The sequence below is a fragment of the Polyodon spathula genome, chromosome 22 (genome assembly GCF_017654505.1).
Source record: "Polyodon spathula isolate WHYD16114869_AA chromosome 22, ASM1765450v1, whole genome shotgun sequence".
Lineage (NCBI taxonomy): Eukaryota > Metazoa > Chordata > Actinopteri > Acipenseriformes > Polyodontidae > Polyodon > Polyodon spathula.
The window spans coordinates 23,013,354-23,033,620 of NC_054555.1; the positions used below are offsets into that span (position 1 = coordinate 23,013,354).

Here is a 20,267-nt window from a genome sequence, read left to right on the forward strand (position 1 = left end):
GCAACACATTATTTAAATTAAAGGCACTGTTTGTCAATTAAATTGTCTTCAAATGAAAGAAGCTGAACAATCACAACATTTGTGTCTTTAAAATATCAGTAGATATTGGGAAATGATTTTAAAAAGGAATTGGAAATAGAGTTGACAATCCTAGCTGCATCACATCAAAACTCCAGAGGACTTCTGGGCAATATTAGGACTGACAGTTTGGTTTGCTTTTTGGAATACAGATTTGTGGTCATCACAAACAATGGAAAAGTAATCATAAAACAACAATTATACAAAAATGACAGCAGATTGAAATGCAGTGGGACACTGTGCCCATTCGTTTCACAATATGCTGTTTAATCTGGTCCTGTGAATGAGAGCAAAGCAGGGTAAAGGGAATGGGTTATTAGATTTACAGTCATTGGGGAATTAGACCTTGGCTATTTTAAGCTTTTACTGCAGTCTTTAATAATTCAAATGTAGGTTCAAAAAAATACTATCTTTAGAAATGACTTGGGGTTGGTTTTAAGAAGTGGCCACACAGTGGTCAAAATAGATTTTAATACCTTGCTAAAAGTGCACATACTTTTTTCAATCATGAAACTTCACCTTGCATTGAAAACTCGAAGCTTGTGCAATGCTGTGCTTTGTTTCAAGGCAGGATGCAAGCTCGGACCTTGTACTTGGCCTTCCACAATCAGATAATGAAGTGGCATATTGAGAGAGGGGAGTCCCATGGCAATGCAGACACTGTCACCTCCCTCCTCTCACAATGGCATATGTAATACATTCCTATCCTATAAACAACAATAAGAGACAACAATGTGCTGAACAAGGAAGCAATAACCAATAATATGGGGGAATACATTCTGTCCGACTACCTTTTTGTACAGTATGTTACATCTATATCTCAGGAGAATGGGTTATCCAATTATGATACAACTTGAAGAAGGCATTCAAATCGTGTTCAAGTCTGGGATTTTAATTCCACTGCACGTTTAAGAAACCCAGTGGGACATGTAGAGATCTCTTAGAATAAGTTAACACTTGGTTTGTCACCAAACCAGTAGGAGTATTAATCATCATAATATATCCTCTGTACAGTCACACACATATGGATGTGTACTTTTTTATGTATGAAAAATACTTCCGGATAGCTCTAATTTATTATTATTATTATTATTATTATTATTATTATTATTATTATTATTATTATTATTATTATTATTATTATTACTATTTAGCGCATTTTTAGTATTCACCGTCTTGTGGATTGCTATCATTCTGTTTATATTCCGCCACAAAAGCTTTAACTGATAAGGGGTCAGTCCCTTATAAAAGTTTACCACGGTATACCATGCTTTCCCCTTTGTTACACCATGCATTTACCATAGTTTACTCTGGTTTGCCATGTTTTTGTAATATTCTTTATCATACCCCACTGGGCTTTACAAAGCTTACCTGTGTTTTACCATGTTTTCACTGTGGTTTACTACACTTTTACTATGGGAAGCTTTCATAAGGGGTCTGATAAATCAACATGAGGTACGGTCATTGAGCCGCTCAAAACTGAGTTCAACAAGCAGTTTTAAGTCTTGAATAATTTAAAACCACTAACTGAATAAATATCGCAAAGACTTTAAGGTGTGTACGAAAGCGCCCTAGTGCCATGCGATAAAATAAATAAATAAATAAATAAATAAATACGAGAAATGTCGTCTTTAAAACTCGAAATTTCGCCTTTGAAAGTCGAGGGTGTGTAAATCTACCTGTCGCAACCGTACTATCCATATAGTAAGTATTTCATCACCTCCTAACTGAATAGTGCGCATGTCACTTTAGACCTTGTCTCACTCCAACTTCTTCTGTTCAGCCGAAAAGAAGCGCCAGGATTGTATTTTGCAGCCGTGGCAATCAAATACAGGGAACGCTGAACTTCAGAGAAAAATAAGGCAGCAGCTAAGCAAGGGTGTTTATTTTCCATTCCATTTTGTTGTGCAGGATGTTTGTGCGCTTGTTCTTCAAGGTGAAGTAATGTCTCTCACGGAGGAACAAATGTTGTTTTCTTATATACAATGCAATATGCAATGCAATTAAAGAAGCGAAGCTTTTTATTTGTATAGATGACATGATACTTGGTACCAAAGCTCATGTATTATTTTTTTCTAGTTCCTGTGATAATTATTCTGACGTATTTATGGATTTTTTTTGGTTTGTTTATTGGTTTGTTTTTGTGTGTTTGAGTTTTTTTGGTGTGTTTTTAATAATTAATGATGCTATTGTTTTTTTCTTTTTTTTTTTTCTTTTAGTATTTTCTTTATTAAACGAAAAAAATAAAATGGTGATTATTTGCGTTAAAGTTCAGTCTACGGCTGTGCGAATACTGTAGTATTAGGGCTATTTTTTAAGTTTCTGATATACACTCGCCTTCTGAGTTCTGTTCAGATTGTCACAGAAGCCGGCATGCCGGCTGTATAGACTGTGAAGGTTTAAATCCTTAGGATCAAAATGATTGTAAAGAAAATAGTTTATCATAATTAGATTTTACACTGGTAACGGATTTGCCTCATACATATGCGGCCACTATAATGTCGAGGCTAATTACAGCTATATACAACATGTAAATGCTTGTAATTCTACTGTATCGAAACCAGCAGAGTTAAGCAGACATTTAATCCTTCATTCATAGACAGGAATACGGGAAATAAAATACGTTTCTTGATAAGGGATTTGCTACATCAAAGTAGGAATACGTTTTGAGACAAACGGTGTTATTATTATGTATAAAGGCAGCTAAATCAGTTATTTGGTAGAAGGCATGCCCACCTGACAAGTTGTCCGGGTTTGTCTACCCAATAGGCAGTACAATAAATAAACCCGACGCCAATTGTATAAATACCTGCAATAAATAGCACATACTGCTGTACAGGTGCTTTGCACCAGACGCACAGATTACATTGTTGTGCAAAATTAAGTCCCAAGTTGCATCTCACTGGGGCAGGTCAGTTTCAATCTTGAGCAAAACTATAATTAAATATTGCATTGAAAAGAGTAAAGCAGTGGTTTATTTTAAAGAGCAATTTTTTTTCCACACTTGTTAATTGTTGGAAGTGTGATTAGGGTGCAAGTTTGCTGTGTGAAACCAGACGTTTATCTTTTAAAAGATCATTTTTTGCACAAGAGCAAAAACAGCTTTAAAAAAAAAAAAAAAAAGTCATGCTGTCTTGAAAAAGACTGTACCTGCAAATAACAACTGCTTCAGAACCAGTTCTATACTGAATAATGAACATTTACTTTAACATGGACCTGGTAAAGTTTAAGCTGTTTGTATACTCTTTAAACCCTCAATGGCTGAGGATGTTGACAAAAGATCAAAAGAATCTGTTTAGGGTGTTTCAGGTTGAGCTGAAAGTGTGCACTGTATGTACCAGTTACTACTGAAAGGCATTGCTGTAGCCTTTGTCTGGGGGCTGGGCCAGTCCTTTTCATGTGCACAGCAAACCTGAAACAGCCTAGAGACTATCTGTCCCCAAAGCAGGTGTTTTATAATGAAGGCAAAGGCTTTCTCCCTGGGCTCTCACTGAACAGCAGAATATTCAGGCTGCAGTGTCTCGCAGTCTACTTTTTTGTTAGTCATCCTGGATGACTCAGATATTACATCTGTTCCACTTCCCATGCACTGCTCTTCAACCAGACTTTGTTGGCTATCCAGTTTGTTTAAGGAATTCTCTGACAAAACATATCAGGGACTTGGCGTCAGCATCAAGCTTGTAGACCTATTTGTTTGACAAGGCATTTTATTTATTTATTTTGTGCTTATTATATGTACAGCGCTTTGAGGTGTTTCCCCAGTTTTGTTGTCCCCAATTTATTCTGTCTGGGAAATGTCAATGTGGTAATAATCAGTGGAGTGATTATAAGCGGGTTTGACTGTGAATGGATATCATTCATGCGACCGCTGGGGACAGGGTGATCATTAAAATCTTTTGCATGTATTTAAGTGTTTTGTATTAAGTCACAACGTTTTAGTGCAAGAATGAGTCAACTATCGCAAGAACATTTTTGTTGAATGAATGTGCTATTGTCTGTATTTTCCTTTCCTGATATCTGGTGTCACATTGAGAGTTATATGTACAGTAAAACTGAATGAGCTGGTACTTTATAAAACATGCTGCGCTCAGGTATCCTGTCATGGTATCAGCAATGACATCAGCACATGCATAGAGCTGGGGATATACCACGAAACAGAACTAGAGTTAATTTGTATTGTTTTATAGTCCACGTATCTTTTATTATGTTTGTAATAATTCTAGGTGTTTTTTAGTGGAATTATTACTTTTTTTTTTAATTAATAAATCTGTGTTAAGGGTGTTTGACCTGAATTCTGTATTTCCTTCCATAGACATACAGTATGTAACACAGAAAGAGCCATCTTGTGAACAGCTATTTTTGTCTTGCTGAATGTACACAGCTGTGTACTGAATGGAGTTGGCACTAATATAAAGACTCAAAACATGAATGATGAAACCATTCAATTACATTAGAAAAAGATAAACAACTAGTTTGTAAAAATAGAACAATTACAAACATTACTAAAATTGCAAACAAAAGGTGTCTCTATTTTATTTTTAAAGACGTAAGAAAATGCCATTTGATGCTTTGTTACTCATTAAAGTCCAAACAGACTCTCATGCCTCAGTGTCTTCTTTCTACAGCTGTGTTCAGTTGACCTGAGCATGGAGTGGCTCGAGTGATCTGAGCGCGGTGTGGTTTCCCACGGCGATCTGACCTCATCTGAAACCAGAACCATGGTGAGCCGACTCAGGAGCTGCGCCCGCTTCTGCAAGAAGCTGAACCGAGTCAAGACCTTAGAGGATGACATGATGGAGACCTCGCTGAAGAGGTGCCTCACCACGGTGGACCTGACCCTGCTAGGCATCGGGGGCATGGTGGGCTCCGGCTTGTATGTACTGACGGGAACAGTGGCCAAAGAAACAGCAGGCCCGGCTGTGGTCATATCCTTCCTGCTTGCCGGGGTGGCCTCCCTGCTTGCAGCATTCTGCTACGCTGAGTTCGGAGCCCGGGTGCCAAAGACCGGCTCGGCCTATATGTTCACCTACATCTCCGTTGGGGAAATTTGGGCCTTCTTGATTGGCTGGGATGTTATTCTGGAGTATATGATTGGAGGAGCGGCAGTGGCTCGGGCCTGGAGCGGTTACCTAGACTCCATTTTTAATCACACTATTAAAAATTTCACAGAGACCCACATTGTGAACTGGCACGTGCCCTTCTTAGCTCATTACCCTGATTTCCTGGCAGCAGTGATTATCTTAATAGCCACGGTCTTTGTCTCCTTTGGAGCCCAGGTCTCTTCCTGGGTCAACCACGTGTTCGCAGTAGTCAGCATGCTTGTCATCCTCTTCATCCTCATTTTTGGGTTCATTTTGGCCAAACCAGTCAACTGGAGCATGCAGGAAGGGGGCTTTGCTCCCTATGGCATGTCTGGAATCCTGGCTGGCAGTGCCACCTGTTTCTATGCCTTCGTTGGCTTTGACGTGATCGCGGCTTCCAGCGAGGAGACCAAGAACCCTCAGAAAGCCGTCCCCATAGCAACTGCTGTCTCCCTCAGCATGGCAACCGGGGCCTACATCCTGGTCTCTACGGTGCTCACTCTAATGGTGCCCTGGCACACCCTGGATGCTGAGTCTGCTCTGTCTGATAGTTTCTACCATCAGGGTTACAGCTGGGCAGGCTTCATAGTGGCCATCGGCTCCATCTGTGGTAGGTATTACACTGCAAGCCTTCTCCAGCTATCATGTTTACCCTGGGATATAGTGGAGGCATATAGTTCTACATATGCAATTGGGTTAACATTCATTACAATTACCAGAAGTTATTGAGATGGTCAGAATCTGGGGATATCACACACAGTGGACGTAGATCAGTGACACTGATAGCTCTTATTCTTTATTTCCAGTCATGGTGGAGTATATTGCAGCTTTTCTATGTATACGGTACTAAATTCTCCAACGGGACTCTAAAGCCACTGTTTGATCTGACAGAGGTGTTAGTATCAGTATTTGAGGTTGGAGTTCAAGGTTTTGATTGGAAGAAGCACATATAGGTTACTGAAGTGCTGGTGCTTTATTCACTAGTATTTGGTGATGGTGGGGGGATGTAGGCCGTGGCACGCAAAGTCTTCACTGGAGCTGAAGCTTCACACGCCAAAGTATGAAACTCCACCAAGGTATAGAAGCACAGACAAAGGACACTAAGCCTAAATAATGCCAAAATTGTCTGGCTCACAGTCAAAACTGAATTTAATTATACGTCAGGATCATAACACAATACGAGGCTATTAAGGGATCAAGGTGGTAGTGCAGTCAAGGATTCATTTTAATGTCTAATGTGGGGGGGGGGGGGGGCACCTGAATTACAGGGCTTGTTTGTTAAAGTTTACTGGACTTTCCAGTTGGAAGGTGAGATTTGTGTACTAGCTGTTAGGGGTGTGTCGAATCTCATATTTTCCAAGTAATTACCTTTAAGATATTTGAAGTTAGGTATTAATTAAATGGAATAAAACCTGTTGATTACTCAACAGAAAACAATACAACTCCTTGGTTTCCCTTGTTTGCATAATTATTTAGTATCAATAACAATCTGTCTATTATATAACCTGTTGTGATCAATTGTTATTATTAGGTGGCATAACTCAGGGTCTCTTTACGACATTTTTAACAAAATTAACACTTCAGTCAAGTCAATTTGGTAATGTTTCTGTTTTTTAATTGTCTTCTTCCTCCCTTTTAAAGCAATGAACACAGTTCTCCTGAGTAACCTCTTCTCACTGCCCCGCATTGTCTACGCCATGGCTGAAGACGGCTTGTTCTTCCAGGTCTTTGCCCGGGTCCACCCAGTAACCAAGGTGCCGGTAATCGCCATCGTGGTGTTCGGGATCCTCATGGCCATCCTGGCTCTGATCTTTGACCTGGAGGCTTTGGTCCAGTTCCTCTCCATCGGCACCCTGCTCGCCTACACTTTCGTAGCTGCTAGTGTCATCGTCCTGAGGTTCCAGCCCAACAAACCCAGCTCTCCCCCCTCCGCCACCCAGTCCCCTGCAACCAAACCCAGCTCCCCAGCCCAGGACAGCAGGGAACTGAAGGAGTACGAGTCCTTATCCGAAAAACTCCAGCTGGTGGAGATGCAGAAGAAAACCAATGCGTGGAGAGAGCCTGGCCAGCTCAGGCCTGTCTTTGACCCCTACCTGAAGTTCCTCAATGCCTTTGAGCCTGGGGAGGTAGTGACCATCTCTGTGGTGTCCATGGTGGTCTGTGCTATTTGCATGTGTATCATCCTGGTGTTTGGGACAAACCAGCTGCCCCTTTGGAGTTTTTGTCTGCTGGTTCTCCTGTGTGGAACCGGGTATCTCCTCAGTCTCTTCTTCATTTGGGTCCACGAGCAGCAGCATGTCAACAAGACCTTTCAGGTAGGAGACTCGCTTGCTACAGTGATGGCCACAGTTTTGCATCACCTAGAATTTGTGCTGGTGGGCAGTACCAAAATGAACGATTCCCTTTTCAGATGGTGAAGGCCCAACAAACACAGACTTTTGACCATCTACAAAAACTATGAACATTTGGAAAAATAAGTGTGTAGGTGGATTGAAATGAACACTGAATGATACAGAAGCCCTAATTCTATTGAATCACTCTAGTTAACAAGGACCCAAGGTTCAGACAGCCCCCCCAACACACCTACTGAGAAAGCACTACCTGTCTCATTGCCTTGGTCAGGAGTGAATGACAGCTCCTCAGTTTGGCAAGTTTGAGGCATGCACAATCAATACAATAGTCATTTCTCACTCGCTCACATTGAGGGGGCTTGTCGAAGGCAGTTGACTGCCAAGCAAAATCATAAATTACAATGCAAGCAACGTACAGTGCTGCCCAAAATAATTGGCACCTTCTGTGAATGTCCATGTTACTCCTCTCAATAGAAGGCAATAAATGTTGATTTTGATGAAGTGGTTTTACACTGGGGTGGAAACATCAAGGTACTTGGTACAGGGCCCATCTCCAAATCTGAATTTAATAGAGCATTAGAGGGTGATGACAAGAAGGCTGTTCAAGTATTGGGCAGTTGAAACGTATCTATTGAGGAGAGGGACCGCGTGTACACCTCAGACGAGCAAAACGCTTATACATTTTTACAAGTCATGCAGGAGCTGTGATAAATACCACATTAAAAAAAAAGATGGGTCTCAGTACTTGGTCTGATAATGAAAAATATGTATTATCGGGGTTCCCCGAAGAGCTCACCTGGTAAAGGCATGACTGCGTGGCATTCCAGATGAGTTATACAGTCAGGAGAGTGCAGGTTCACATCCTAGCTGTGTGAAGTTGCCCTTCTTTATCAGGGATCTCACAGCGCACGCTGCATTGGCTCTGGTACAGCTGTAGGTTAGGGAAGATTTGTCAGTCACCCCACCGTGTTACAGTGGCCCCTACTGGCCAATTGCCCAGCTGGCCTTTGTCCTAGTAGGTGTGGTAGCTGATGGGCATCTCTTGAGCTCCTAGGTGTAAATGTATTCTCATTGAAAATATGTAAACTAGAAATCACACATTCATGCCACTAAATGACTGATTATCAGAAAACAAAGGGTTGTCAATAGTTGTGTGCTCTGCTGAGTACTAAAAATAATTATTAGGTAAAAGTTTGTGAGCTAAATCTAATCTGGATTTAGATAGTTTTCTTTTTTGGTTCTGATGAAAAATGTTTCCCCATGACTCATGTAGAGGCATCAGTATGTAGATATTTTGCTTCTAGGTCGTTTGCTAGAATGTGACGACCATTCCTCCAGTTCTGATGGAAAGTTCCTCAATTCTTGAGGGTGTTCTACTCTCGGTCTTACCCCGCTCACACTCTTCAATGAGTGGCAATGGATCGCTCAATCAGGCTTGGCTACTGCTATAAACTAATTTACCTAAGCCTGCCATGTGAGCTCACAAGCTTATGCAAGTGCATTCACATCAGTCTTCAAACTCCCCAAGGTCCATTTAGGTGGCTGAAAGTACTCATGGGTGTTAATGGGTCATTTATTAAGTATTTAACTATTTATAACTGTCTCCTTTAAGGTGAATTGAATATACACTAACTGTTTACTTGCACTGTAGATTTAAAAAAAAAACAGCTTCTTTATCTTGTTTTAGCTTCTTTTATTGAATCAAAATGGTAAATGCATTGAGTCATGATGAAACTACATTTTCAGAGTTTAGTAATAAATAAGTTTGGTAGTTTACAGCATGCAGGTCTTATTAGAGAAGTAGTTTAACAGAGGCTTGACAAGGTTTGAACTGCAGACCCTGGCCTTGATACTGAATAGAGGGGTGGTCTTAATATGTCACTTTGTTGCCTTAATTACAAGATGGTCTTTTTACTGAAGTAGCCTTAAACGAGATTGTTCTGCATTTATTAAAAACATGAATCTTTGAGACTCCCCCATACCCCTAATAGTTGTTCCCTAACTGTTTACCTGCTCCACCCTCTCTTAGGTGCCGCTGGTGCCTTTAATTCCAGGGCTGAGCATCTTGATGAATATATTCCTCATGCTGAAGCTGAGCGCAATGACTTGGGTCCGCTTCTCAGTCTGGCTTCTACTAGGTAAGAGAATATGGTTAGAATCAAAAGGGTGTTAAATGGATGACTGTCAGTCTAGGTATCGCAGTGAATCCTGTGCTGGCCAGCACCATTGCAGAAACCATACATCACCCACTAGTAATTGGCTATTAGGTGGTACCAGGATATTTCTGTACAGTCAAGGGGAGTGTGTGGGGTTAATGTCCTGTTTCCCACCAACTGTCCCTTCCTAGAAAATTGAGAAAATTATTTGATTGGATACAATTATATATTCAGGGATACCATGGTTTTGATAATTCATTTGTGTGTTTGTCCTTTAGGTTAAATATTGATAAGGGGGACTGATGTTTAGTGTATATGCACATGGCAGCTCGGCAAATAGGCACTCTGTGTTAAAACATATTGGGTCGCTTTTAATACTGAAAAAAACAATGTTGTCCTCTGGCTTGACTCATTGCAGATAGTGAATCACTACTTACTGTAAGTTTTACTACAGAATAAAAGCATCCTGCTAACATTACTGGCTGCAAGCAAAGAAGTAGAAAGTGACAATCAAAATAGCAGGAGAACAGTATCGTATCATCATTGAGAAACTAATAACATTGACCCTCACATTTTCTTTCCTATTTGCAATGACACTTTTTGAAAAGATTAATGTGAATATTGTGGTGCTTCTAAATACATTTCGAATAGTGAATTAGATAATTAATTAGCAGGATCCACTGCGGGCAGAGTGTTGCAGGCGGACAGGTTATTGGTTACAGCTAAAGTTAGAGAGTATATATTTGCGAGCTTTACAAAGTTTTTCAACAAGGATACATTAGTTAAGACAACAACTGTGCTATTTTAGATCCCTACTATGTGGTTCAGTGGTTAAAGAAACAGGCTTGTAACTAGGATGTATCTGGTTCAAATCCCAGCTCACCTACTGACTCATTGTGTGACCCTGACCAAGTCACTTAACCCCCTTGTGCTCTGTCTTTTACGTGAGATGTTCTTGTAAGTGACTCTGCAGCTGATGCATAGTTCACATACCCTAGTCTTGTACCTTGTAAAGAGCTTTGTGATGGTGGTCCACTATGAAAGGCGCTATATAAAGATTGTTGTTGTTATTATTACTATGTTGATTCTTAAGGGAGGGGTAAATGTAGTTGAAAGCTTAGTTGCCACACCTTGTAGGAATGTTCTTTAACTCTTAAAATGTCTTTCGTGTTTGCAGGTCTCACAGTGTATTTTGGCTACGGTATCTGGCACAGCAAGGAGAACCTGTGTGAGCACAAGCCCCAAAATGTCGCTGCACACTACGTGGTCCTGCCCAGAGGCAACCTGGTACAGACTGTCCAGGCCATGCAGCCAGACCCCCTGGAGGGCACAGGGCAGGAGGAGTCCACGTTCTGGGTTTGATTATTTCTTTCCTATAAGGGTCACAACACTGAAACCAAGGTTAGCTGAAAGCACCAAAGGAAAGGACATATTGTAATCATGTTTGAGTAGTGACATTGGTCTCCATGCAGTGCAGTTCAGAAAACACTAGCTCTGTCTTTTGTGTTTAGCATTCAGCCAATATATACAGCTATACAACCCTAGACACATATCAACTGTATGTGGTAGTTTTTTTGTCATGTTTTATATGTAAGTGACTTGTTTATTTCCTTCCCTTTTTTCTGAGGTTTGCAGTAATAGTGATGGTCTGTTGCTCCACTTTTCTTCTTTTTACCCTTTCACTGAGCACATCCACCTGCCTGCTAATTGTGGTTGACTTCTTCATTAGTACAGTGTGTATTCATTCAGCTTGGAAAAGGTGGAGAGTGGACACACAACAGGTCACGGAATCAATAGAGGTTTTGGGGAATGAGAAGGACTGGATTAGCACTAGTCTTGGACTACCTTACCCAAGGTAACATTAGTGCTAATTGGAGTCTGAAACCTGCTGTAACTGGTCTGCACCCTGGGCTTCTCTATAAAGCTCCTTGCCTAAATTTGATTGGGGGGGGGGGCGGGACAGCTATTTCACATATTGGCCTATTATTAGCACAGCACCTTTACTTCTAATTAGCTGAGCTTTTGAACTCGATGTTACAACTGACACCTGTAATGTGTTTATCACATTTATCATTAATGTCTCTTTTTTATCTATTAAAGATGTTATACATACAAACATGACAATGCTTTGTTTTTGAGTGTTTAGTGATAAGACAATGTATACAGTAAATGAACACAGAGAATATTTCTTTTCATATGTTTTTAAATTGTTTAGATACTTTTTTTAATAGGAATATGTAGACCTGTATGGTTTAGCATCACAACGATCAGCATCAGAATGATACCGTCTTCCACTGTATGTGTACAATGTAATATTTATGACAAATGTGATCTGAAGTTGCATCAGAATCCATCTCCAAACAAGTCTCACCTTTTCATAAGAGCATTTTGAGTGAGCAGGCTGGACTGTATTCTAGAATAACCCCATTTCTTGCTGTGAGAATGCCTTCGTCACATTGCCTTTTTGGAAAGTGGGAGCGCAAGCTGTCTGTATGGACCGTCGGTGAAAGGGATGCTTTTGCTGTCAGATCAATGTGTACGGCAGGCTTCTCTAATCCTAAAATATATTATGTGACCTTTCTTTGGAGTGTCAGTTTAATCCACCTTTATCAGACCAGATGCCTCTAGAGAAGTACTTTAAGTAACGTACATCATTATTATTTTCTTTTGCCATTTAAGCATATATAAAATGGATTGGAAATGCCCTACACCCAGATCCACGTGGCGAGAGGTGTACAACCTTTGGATCTCAGGGAAAAAAAAAAAAACAGTTTCAGGTCTGTAATGAGCCATCTCACAAGCACAATAACACACTACCCACTTCTCTGGCATTGTAAATATGCAATTTCTTTTCCAGTGTTGCAATTGTTAGGAAATTGTCATCAATAAAAAGGTAGGTATTCCCTGCTCTGTTCCAATAGTAGAATAGCATTCCCTCAAGTTTTTAAAAGCAGGATATTTTCTTGTAAAGGTGTTAGGAAAGGGCTTTTTTTAATATTTCCCAAACATTTGTTGAACTTTTTCTAGCATGAACCTTTTGCTATTGAATTTACTGCGTAGTTTGTCTTAAGGCAGTGCTGTATCTGGAGATTCAGGGTCTAGTGCCCTCTGAAAAAATGGAATCAGTAGGAAACCACAAAATAACAGTGCACTTGATAGGGTAGAAGTGCTGGCAGCAGCTGGGGTATATTTTAGTAACCCTTTCTTGCTTTCTGTTCTCCTGTCTCTGGACACAGTTCAACTTTTGCTTTGATGTGTATTTGCAAAAGACCGAAAATAATTTAAAAAAGCCAGTTGTTTTAATTATGTTGGGTTTTTTTCCATTGAGTTTGCTTGCTTTCTTAGTTTGTGTGGCCTTACTGATTAAAACGTCAAGATTTATAAAGCCTTAAGTACTGGGGATGTGCAAAAAATATCAAATGTCTACCACAACACTGTTGATTAGGCTTAAGGCCACCATGCAGCTTTTATACATTCCAGCAAACAGGACAGGTATTTTCAGAACAAAGAAATTGGTCACATGAGCTTCCTATTACTGGTGTTCTTGTTTTTTGTCCCTAAATACAATCCCAATTATCAATAAGGCTTGAGAGCCTCCCAAGTAATAACAGCAGATTGATAACCAAACTCTCCGTCCAAGACACCAAATCAAATGAGACCCTTTTGGAATTAAGCTGCGATGTTTTACTGCAAAGGTCCCAAGCTTATATCTTCATTGTAACAGAGCACAACCTTATGGAACACAATATACAAGCCAGGGACTTTGTTATTACTGTTTCCTTCTCTCTTAATTACGGCAATGCTGTCTTTCTAGCATACAGCTATCATAGTTTTTGTTATTTGCTCGTTTTTTAAAAGCTGCTTTATTGACAGTGGTGCCATATGTAAACTTTCCAGGCAGATATATAATATAGCAGACCCTGATATTGATGTGATACAGCCAAGCATCTTTGTATCAGAACTCAAGGATATCCGCTTGTGTTGTACAGCACCGTGTATGATATTTACACTAACTTAATTTAATATATCTTTCTGGCACCTGTATTCAAGTGTTAAATCATGCATATATTTTTTGCAATTTGCATTCAGTATTTTTAAGCTCTGAAAAGCTATTGTAAAGTCACTGAGTGCTTGCTTGTAATCTGATAGGTAAGCTGTGGACTAAGGTTTCATATGAATGTAAGTACTGGGCTATGCAGGCTGAAAGTGTTTTATGACAAGAAAGGTTGGCAAGAATTCAAATAATATAATTGACTCGCTAAGCGGTTGGGCATTACGAGAACTAGTTTGAGTATCAGCTGAGGTATTTTTAGTGCTTAGCAGGACCTCATTGTAATTAGTTCGATCAAAGGATTGGGAGTGGAGTCGACGGTCCTAATCAGAACGAAAGAGAAATTTGCAGGCTCTCTTTCCATTTGTGCAGAACGCATTTGAACTGGTTTATCATTTTTATAGACTGCTCATCATAATATGATTCATGTGATACCTGTGTTTTGATGCTGAATTTAAAGCTTAAACAGTACACATTCTAATTCCATTTTTTAAATGGTCCCCTTACCTCTTATGCTGTTTGCAAGCATTCTAATTAGTTCTCATTTCAATTTCCTTTTGCTTTTCTGTCAGTACACTGCTGTGCACAGGATAGTTCTTGTGCTTGCTTGCTAATATACAGACACTTAACTGATCCAGCCTACATTACATATCTCTATGGCAGACAACTAGAACTGAAGAGCAGCTCCTGATCTCAAATACAAAGTGCCTTAACACAGACTCTCTATTGTTCTGGTTACACTATTAACAGTAGAAACACATTTAAAAGCATCTACTGTTTTCTGAATATCTTGGTCAGTGCCCCCTGGAACTTTTTCCCTCCTAGCAGCTTGGCTATTTTAATATTGGGTTGCTAGTTTCGCATTTCTCCAAATTACTAAGACAACAAACAGAAGGTTTAGTTAAGGTGTATTTTTTTTCAAAGCAGATGGATCTTATTAGGAACTGGAAAGAAGAATCAATAATAATAATAATAATAATACAGAATGTAATACAGTTCATTGTGGAAAGTTTCAGATTAATTGATTAATTTTATTATTTTTGTTCTGATCAAACTGGGAGGTGCTCTGTTACCTAACAGGGTCTAACTTGATACCATCAAAATCAATGGACCTGAGCCGGATTGAACCCAGACCTCCAGATGTGAAGAGTATGGAGAGGTTGTGAGTTGGCTATGATCACTCCTCCCAACCCTGGAGCTCCACAGAGGCCAGCAGGTGTCACTGAGCAGGCATCCCTGCTCCCCTGACTCACAGTCCTGTATTCCTGGAGCCCTCAGCTGAGAGGTAAGTCTTCCATGGGTTGGACAGGGGCCTGAGATCCTTGTATAATATCCATCACAGCATGGCTGTAGATATGAATGAGCCTGGGTTTCATTTTAATGTGCACCATGGTAATAGAAGAGCATAATCAAGGGAAGTCATTTTGCAGAATCAAGCTCAATTAAGGCTTGAGTGCTTTTAATTGTATAGTTCACCCTGCCTTATTTAAATACTGCCACAGAAGCACACGTCTTTATAACTCTAGAATATTGAATACACTTTCAACAAATATTGTGACGCAGCGTGCTTGGTAGTGTGTATAGTGCTGCTCATAAGTACACAAATTACAAGGTACAGTAGCTTAAGGCTGAGTATACTTCTTACTAAAAACTGAACAATGTTATAGCTTTTATTGTTTGGTTTAATCTATACCTCTGCTATATAGTACTGTGCTACAGGGCTTAGCTGTAATTGATGTTTTCACAAAGCTAGTAATATTTTATGGTCTTGACATATAACTTGTGTATTCCATGTTTAAATACATTTAAAAAAAATAGTGTTTCATTACTAAGGTGGAAGCGTTAAGGTTCTTGGTCCAGAGCCCAGTTCTGAATCCAATCGAGCATTGTTGGATTGAGGTGAAGAGGTTGGCGAAATTAAGTCATCAAGTACTGTATTGAGTGGTTGAAAGTATTTATGCTTGCAGCAGTAGGAGGTTATAAATGACACCTTAAAACGCTATAGATATAGGAGATGCATAGCAGCAAGATGGGTCGCATTTATTTCCAAATAGTGTTTTCTAATATTTTTTTATAACTTGATTTAACATTTTATAGAAACTGCCAATGTGTCTGCTATGCTCAACATATATGTCAAAGCTATGTTTTAAACTAACCATATGAGATACTGAATATGTATGTATACTGAGCTTTAAAAGAAACTTATATTTGGCCATCAAAAGAAACGCATCACTTTTTTGGATAAAATTCACTAGATGTGATCAAAAAATGACAAACTCTGTTTTAAAGCAGGTGCAGTGACTTCTTATTTTGCTGATTAACAATTGACATCACAAAGATGCTGCAAAATTATCTGTCGATGGCCTGTCATTGACAGAGTGTGTCTAGTTATACTGTCTCAGCAGGTTTGAAATTGCTGGCTGTGAGCGCCCAAGACGACGAGCTACAGTACGCTGCCCTGGTCCAGCCTCCAACATTCTGATTGCACGAAGGCTCTGCTCTCTTGACAGACGTGGCATATTGTTTTTCTGTGATTTTCTTTATTGCTTTTATTCAGGCTTGCAATTCAACAGCTGAAATCACGCCATATCCAGTTTCCAATCAACTGTCTTATTAATTAGGTGATTTCGTGCATATGCTTCAGTCAGTCACTCAAGCGTGTTATGGTCAAGGATGAATGATCGACTGATTAAAAAGAAACCAAATACATTTTATCAATGTCCATCATTTACATACATTTTTTTAAAAATAAATGTGTTATTATACTGACAAGTTTCTTTTGATGTTCGGTATATATAGGTACTTAAAGCCAGATGGGTTGCCTATAGTGCAGGCTGATTCTAATATAAATGTCAGGAAGGCGACTCAAAATAACGTACAAATTACATAGGAGTACTGCAGTCACAAAAAAAAAAAAAAAAAAAATCAATAGAAAATCCACAAAATATAATACACATTCAGTATTATGTAAAAACAGGTAATATCAATTTATTTTCATAAATGTTGCACAATCCTATATTAAAATATAATTTGTATGCATATATTAGCAACATTCTTCTATAGGTTAGCCTTCTGTGCATTATGTTTGATCAAAACCATACCTTATTTACAGTCTAATTCGTTTATATTTTAGATTATTAAAATGAGGCATTGTTAATTGTCCCCGCGAATGCATTGATGAACACAAGTGCAATCTATAAACTGGAGGTGCGGTCAGTTTTGTGTCGACCTCATGTTGATTCCAGAGGAGTTTTAATTGCCATCAGGCTCAGTACTAGCTTTGTAACAATGTTAAATGTTTATGAGGGGAAAGTGACACTGCTGAGACGCACATTGCCATAATCAAATAAAGACAAGATTAGTGTTTAGTGCTGCAATTAAAGCTTGTGAAAAGCAGCTCTAGGGACACAGAAAGCCTCTGTTTCAGTAAATAGAATGCAGTATTCTCAAGTGATAATTGGGCAGAATTGGATCTCAAAGGTAGGTGTTTGATATTTAAAATACATTTTTTATTTGTTTTAATTTAAAATAACATTTATTAATTTTCATTAACTGCCAGTTGAGGAAGAGAAAATTTACCATTTTCCTTGTTACCCTATAACTTGTAATCCCTGTTGAAACTTTATATATAAAGTGTTCATTTAAATGGATTGTAAGAAAAACAATACTGTGGTATAAACTATTTTGTTCTCTCATATGTTTTAATGATCTTTTGACAAAAAAAAAACAACTTAATCTAGAAGTGCTTGAGTCAAGGAGAAAACTGTTTTATTCAGTCTAAACAATCTGTGGTATTAAGAAAAGGGCTTTTGTGTGATTAAATAACATGGCAACAATTATTTGTAAATGGAAAATCTCAATGCAAAATCACAGTAACATCGGAGACAAAAATTACAGTTGCATGCCCTTAGTGGTCATTTTTCAAACCAACTCACTTCAGCAATTCAGCTTTCTGGAATCTTTTCAGAGGCAGACTCAGAAATTGAAAATCCCCCCTTTTTTTTTAACAAGCATAGTAATACTCAGTAAGCATGGTAAATCATTATCAAAGCAGAAACACGAAAACACACACATTCGTACAAGCTAGAAGATAAATGCTGTGGAAATGCAAAAGGTGTAAGGTCTCCCTTTAACCAGTGGCATTTCCACAGCAAGCTGTAAACATTTATGCAGCACTTTGCAAATAAAGGACGGTAAGCGGCTGGCGAATGTAAACAAGAAGGATTGAAAATAATTTCCTCCTCATTGTGAAACTTGTTCTGCTCATTCTGCCTGTTGCCATGGAAACTCCAAGGCCCTTTGAAAGAACTGCCTGTGTTAGTGATGTCAGTGAAATTCAATCAGTTACTATATACGGCAGAGTGCAGTATAAAATACAGGATGCTTTCAGTCTGCAAAGTCACTGCAGCTGCGAGCAACAAGTTGCTCCTGAACCATCAATAATGTAAAAAAACAGAATGATGAGTAATGTTGTAGCACACATTTATATTTCTAGTTATACTGACAATGCAAAGCTAAACCCCCATGCCTGCTCTGGAGTCTTATTGACAGGTGAAACCCTGCCGTCAGTCTTGGAATATCGATCTCTCTAGTAGTAATGGAGATGATCTCACTATTAGCCTGAAACAAACCCTCCTTGTCAAGGCATCTCTCTTCTATTTATAGTCCTCTAGAAGGGTTTTTACAGGTTGGTTTGAGCATAAAGAATACATTCTATCAATACATAACTATCAGAAAGAAAATGTCACTGGGACACCAAGGTCTGTGTATTAAGCTATAGACACAGAACTTGTTTTATATCCCAATCCATGCTGAGCAGCACTTCTGGTATTGGAGGTGTAACTTGTTAGTTCTAGTACAATCACAGTCTGTCCAATGCTCGAAATACGCTTCTGTCTTTCCAAATAAGTGGGACTTATCAAGTACTTACACTTGCAGCTTCAATTCACAGCAGCTCTGAAAACGGAACACAATAGCCATCACACAATCAGCCTGGGTCTTTACACTACATGTGTGAGTGCTCCAAAGCACATTTATTGTTCATATTTCAATGGCTAGCTTGTAACATTGACGTCACAATCAGAGCTCCCAGCAGCAATGTTTAATCCATAAAACTAAAATAATTGCTAAATCAAATTTATCATTATAAGTAAATGATTAATGGTATAAACAGAAAAGTGTTGTTTTTTTCTTGTGGGTAACTCAAATAATCAATTTGTTAGTAAAGACATAAATAACTTGGGACTGTGGTCCCTCTGTGTTCATAGATTGTTTTTGCAATAGCCACTTACAGTAGAACCACGCTTTCTGCTTCTTGGAAATGTTGTATGCTAATTGTAGATATTTTCAGTATACAGCATTAAGAGTCAGTTATATCAAGTAATTATTAAACTATCAAGAGACAGTCATTTTTTCAATAACAGACTTTGTAAGCAATTACACACCACATGAGAAACCATTTACTAATAAAAACTGGACAAGGCCAAGCGAGTTTTCAGTGGGTTAGTTGTGATCTAGATTTAGTTGCACATACAGAATTTATTATGCTAGAACTAGGTTTCTAAAATAAAAAATATGAAGGCATGGAAAAGTAACACAACCCCGGACTGTGGCAGGTTGCAGGTACTCAGTGATTTTAATGAGGGAGGTTCACTGTCTCTTTGTGACAAACCATTCCCTTTTAACTCAAGACCATTGAAGATCTCCCTCAGTCAGGACCTCTGGTCCATTAAGGACATTTTATCAGGGAATTCACTATAATTACTACTCGATTGAACCTGACAAAAATCTCATCTTCTGCACTCTATACGTTCAATTTGATTGAGGATATTTTCCTCAATTGAGTATTATTGGATTCAACTGATACCCTATTCCTACCACCTAAATGAAGAGCGATCATGTGGAAGCCATGTTATTACTATTTACTTTATCCACAATATCCAAACAGTGATGACCATGCATTACACAGGGAGTCTGAATAGGGTATGAGTGTACCCACACAAGACAAGCCACCCAACAGCAACAGATAAGACATCCACAGTTCAAAAAGACAACACAATGGCCACACTAAAAAGGGCATCTAAATTAAAAACCTTAGTTACAAACTAACTAGACTCAAATTGTAATAATGTACTTTAGAAAACCCTAATATGTTGTTTCTCAATATAACCAACATGCCTTGACCACGTGATTTCCATTGACCATTTTAAAATCCAGTCCAAATAGTTGATGAGACACCACAGGTGTTTTAGAATTATTGGAACAGGTGCTACATAATGCTACTGTACCATCAGGTTTTCCAATGTTATCCTTAGTGTGACACCTAGTGAAAATACTTGGAACTGCAAACCACTGAAAATACCCAAAGACCTTGAAAAAAGCCAGGGGTCTGAACCTCCAGTCCTTGAGGGCTGCAGGGTTCACGTAATTGATTTAATTATTTGTTCAATTGGACCTATTTAATATTTTTTCAAGGTCTTTTACAGTTTATTATTTAAAAAATGCACCTGATTCAAGGTACACTACCTATACAACATTTTGAGGCCTGGAA

At 38.9% G+C, this 20,267-nt stretch overlaps 1 protein-coding gene across 1 annotated transcript; it reads left to right on the plus strand.

Annotated features, from left to right (window-relative positions):
• Positions 1-4,713: 4,713 nt before the first annotated feature.
• LOC121297409 (cationic amino acid transporter 4-like) lies at positions 4,714-11,608 on the plus strand. Its single transcript, XM_041223727.1, has 4 exons — positions 4,714-5,769; positions 6,801-7,474; positions 9,540-9,648; positions 10,844-11,608. The coding sequence occupies exons 1-4, from the start codon at positions 4,797-4,799 to the stop codon at positions 11,026-11,028; spliced, it is 1,941 nt and encodes a 646-aa protein (XP_041079661.1). The 5' UTR covers positions 4,714-4,796; the 3' UTR covers positions 11,029-11,608.
• Positions 11,609-20,267: the final 8,659 nt, after the last annotated feature.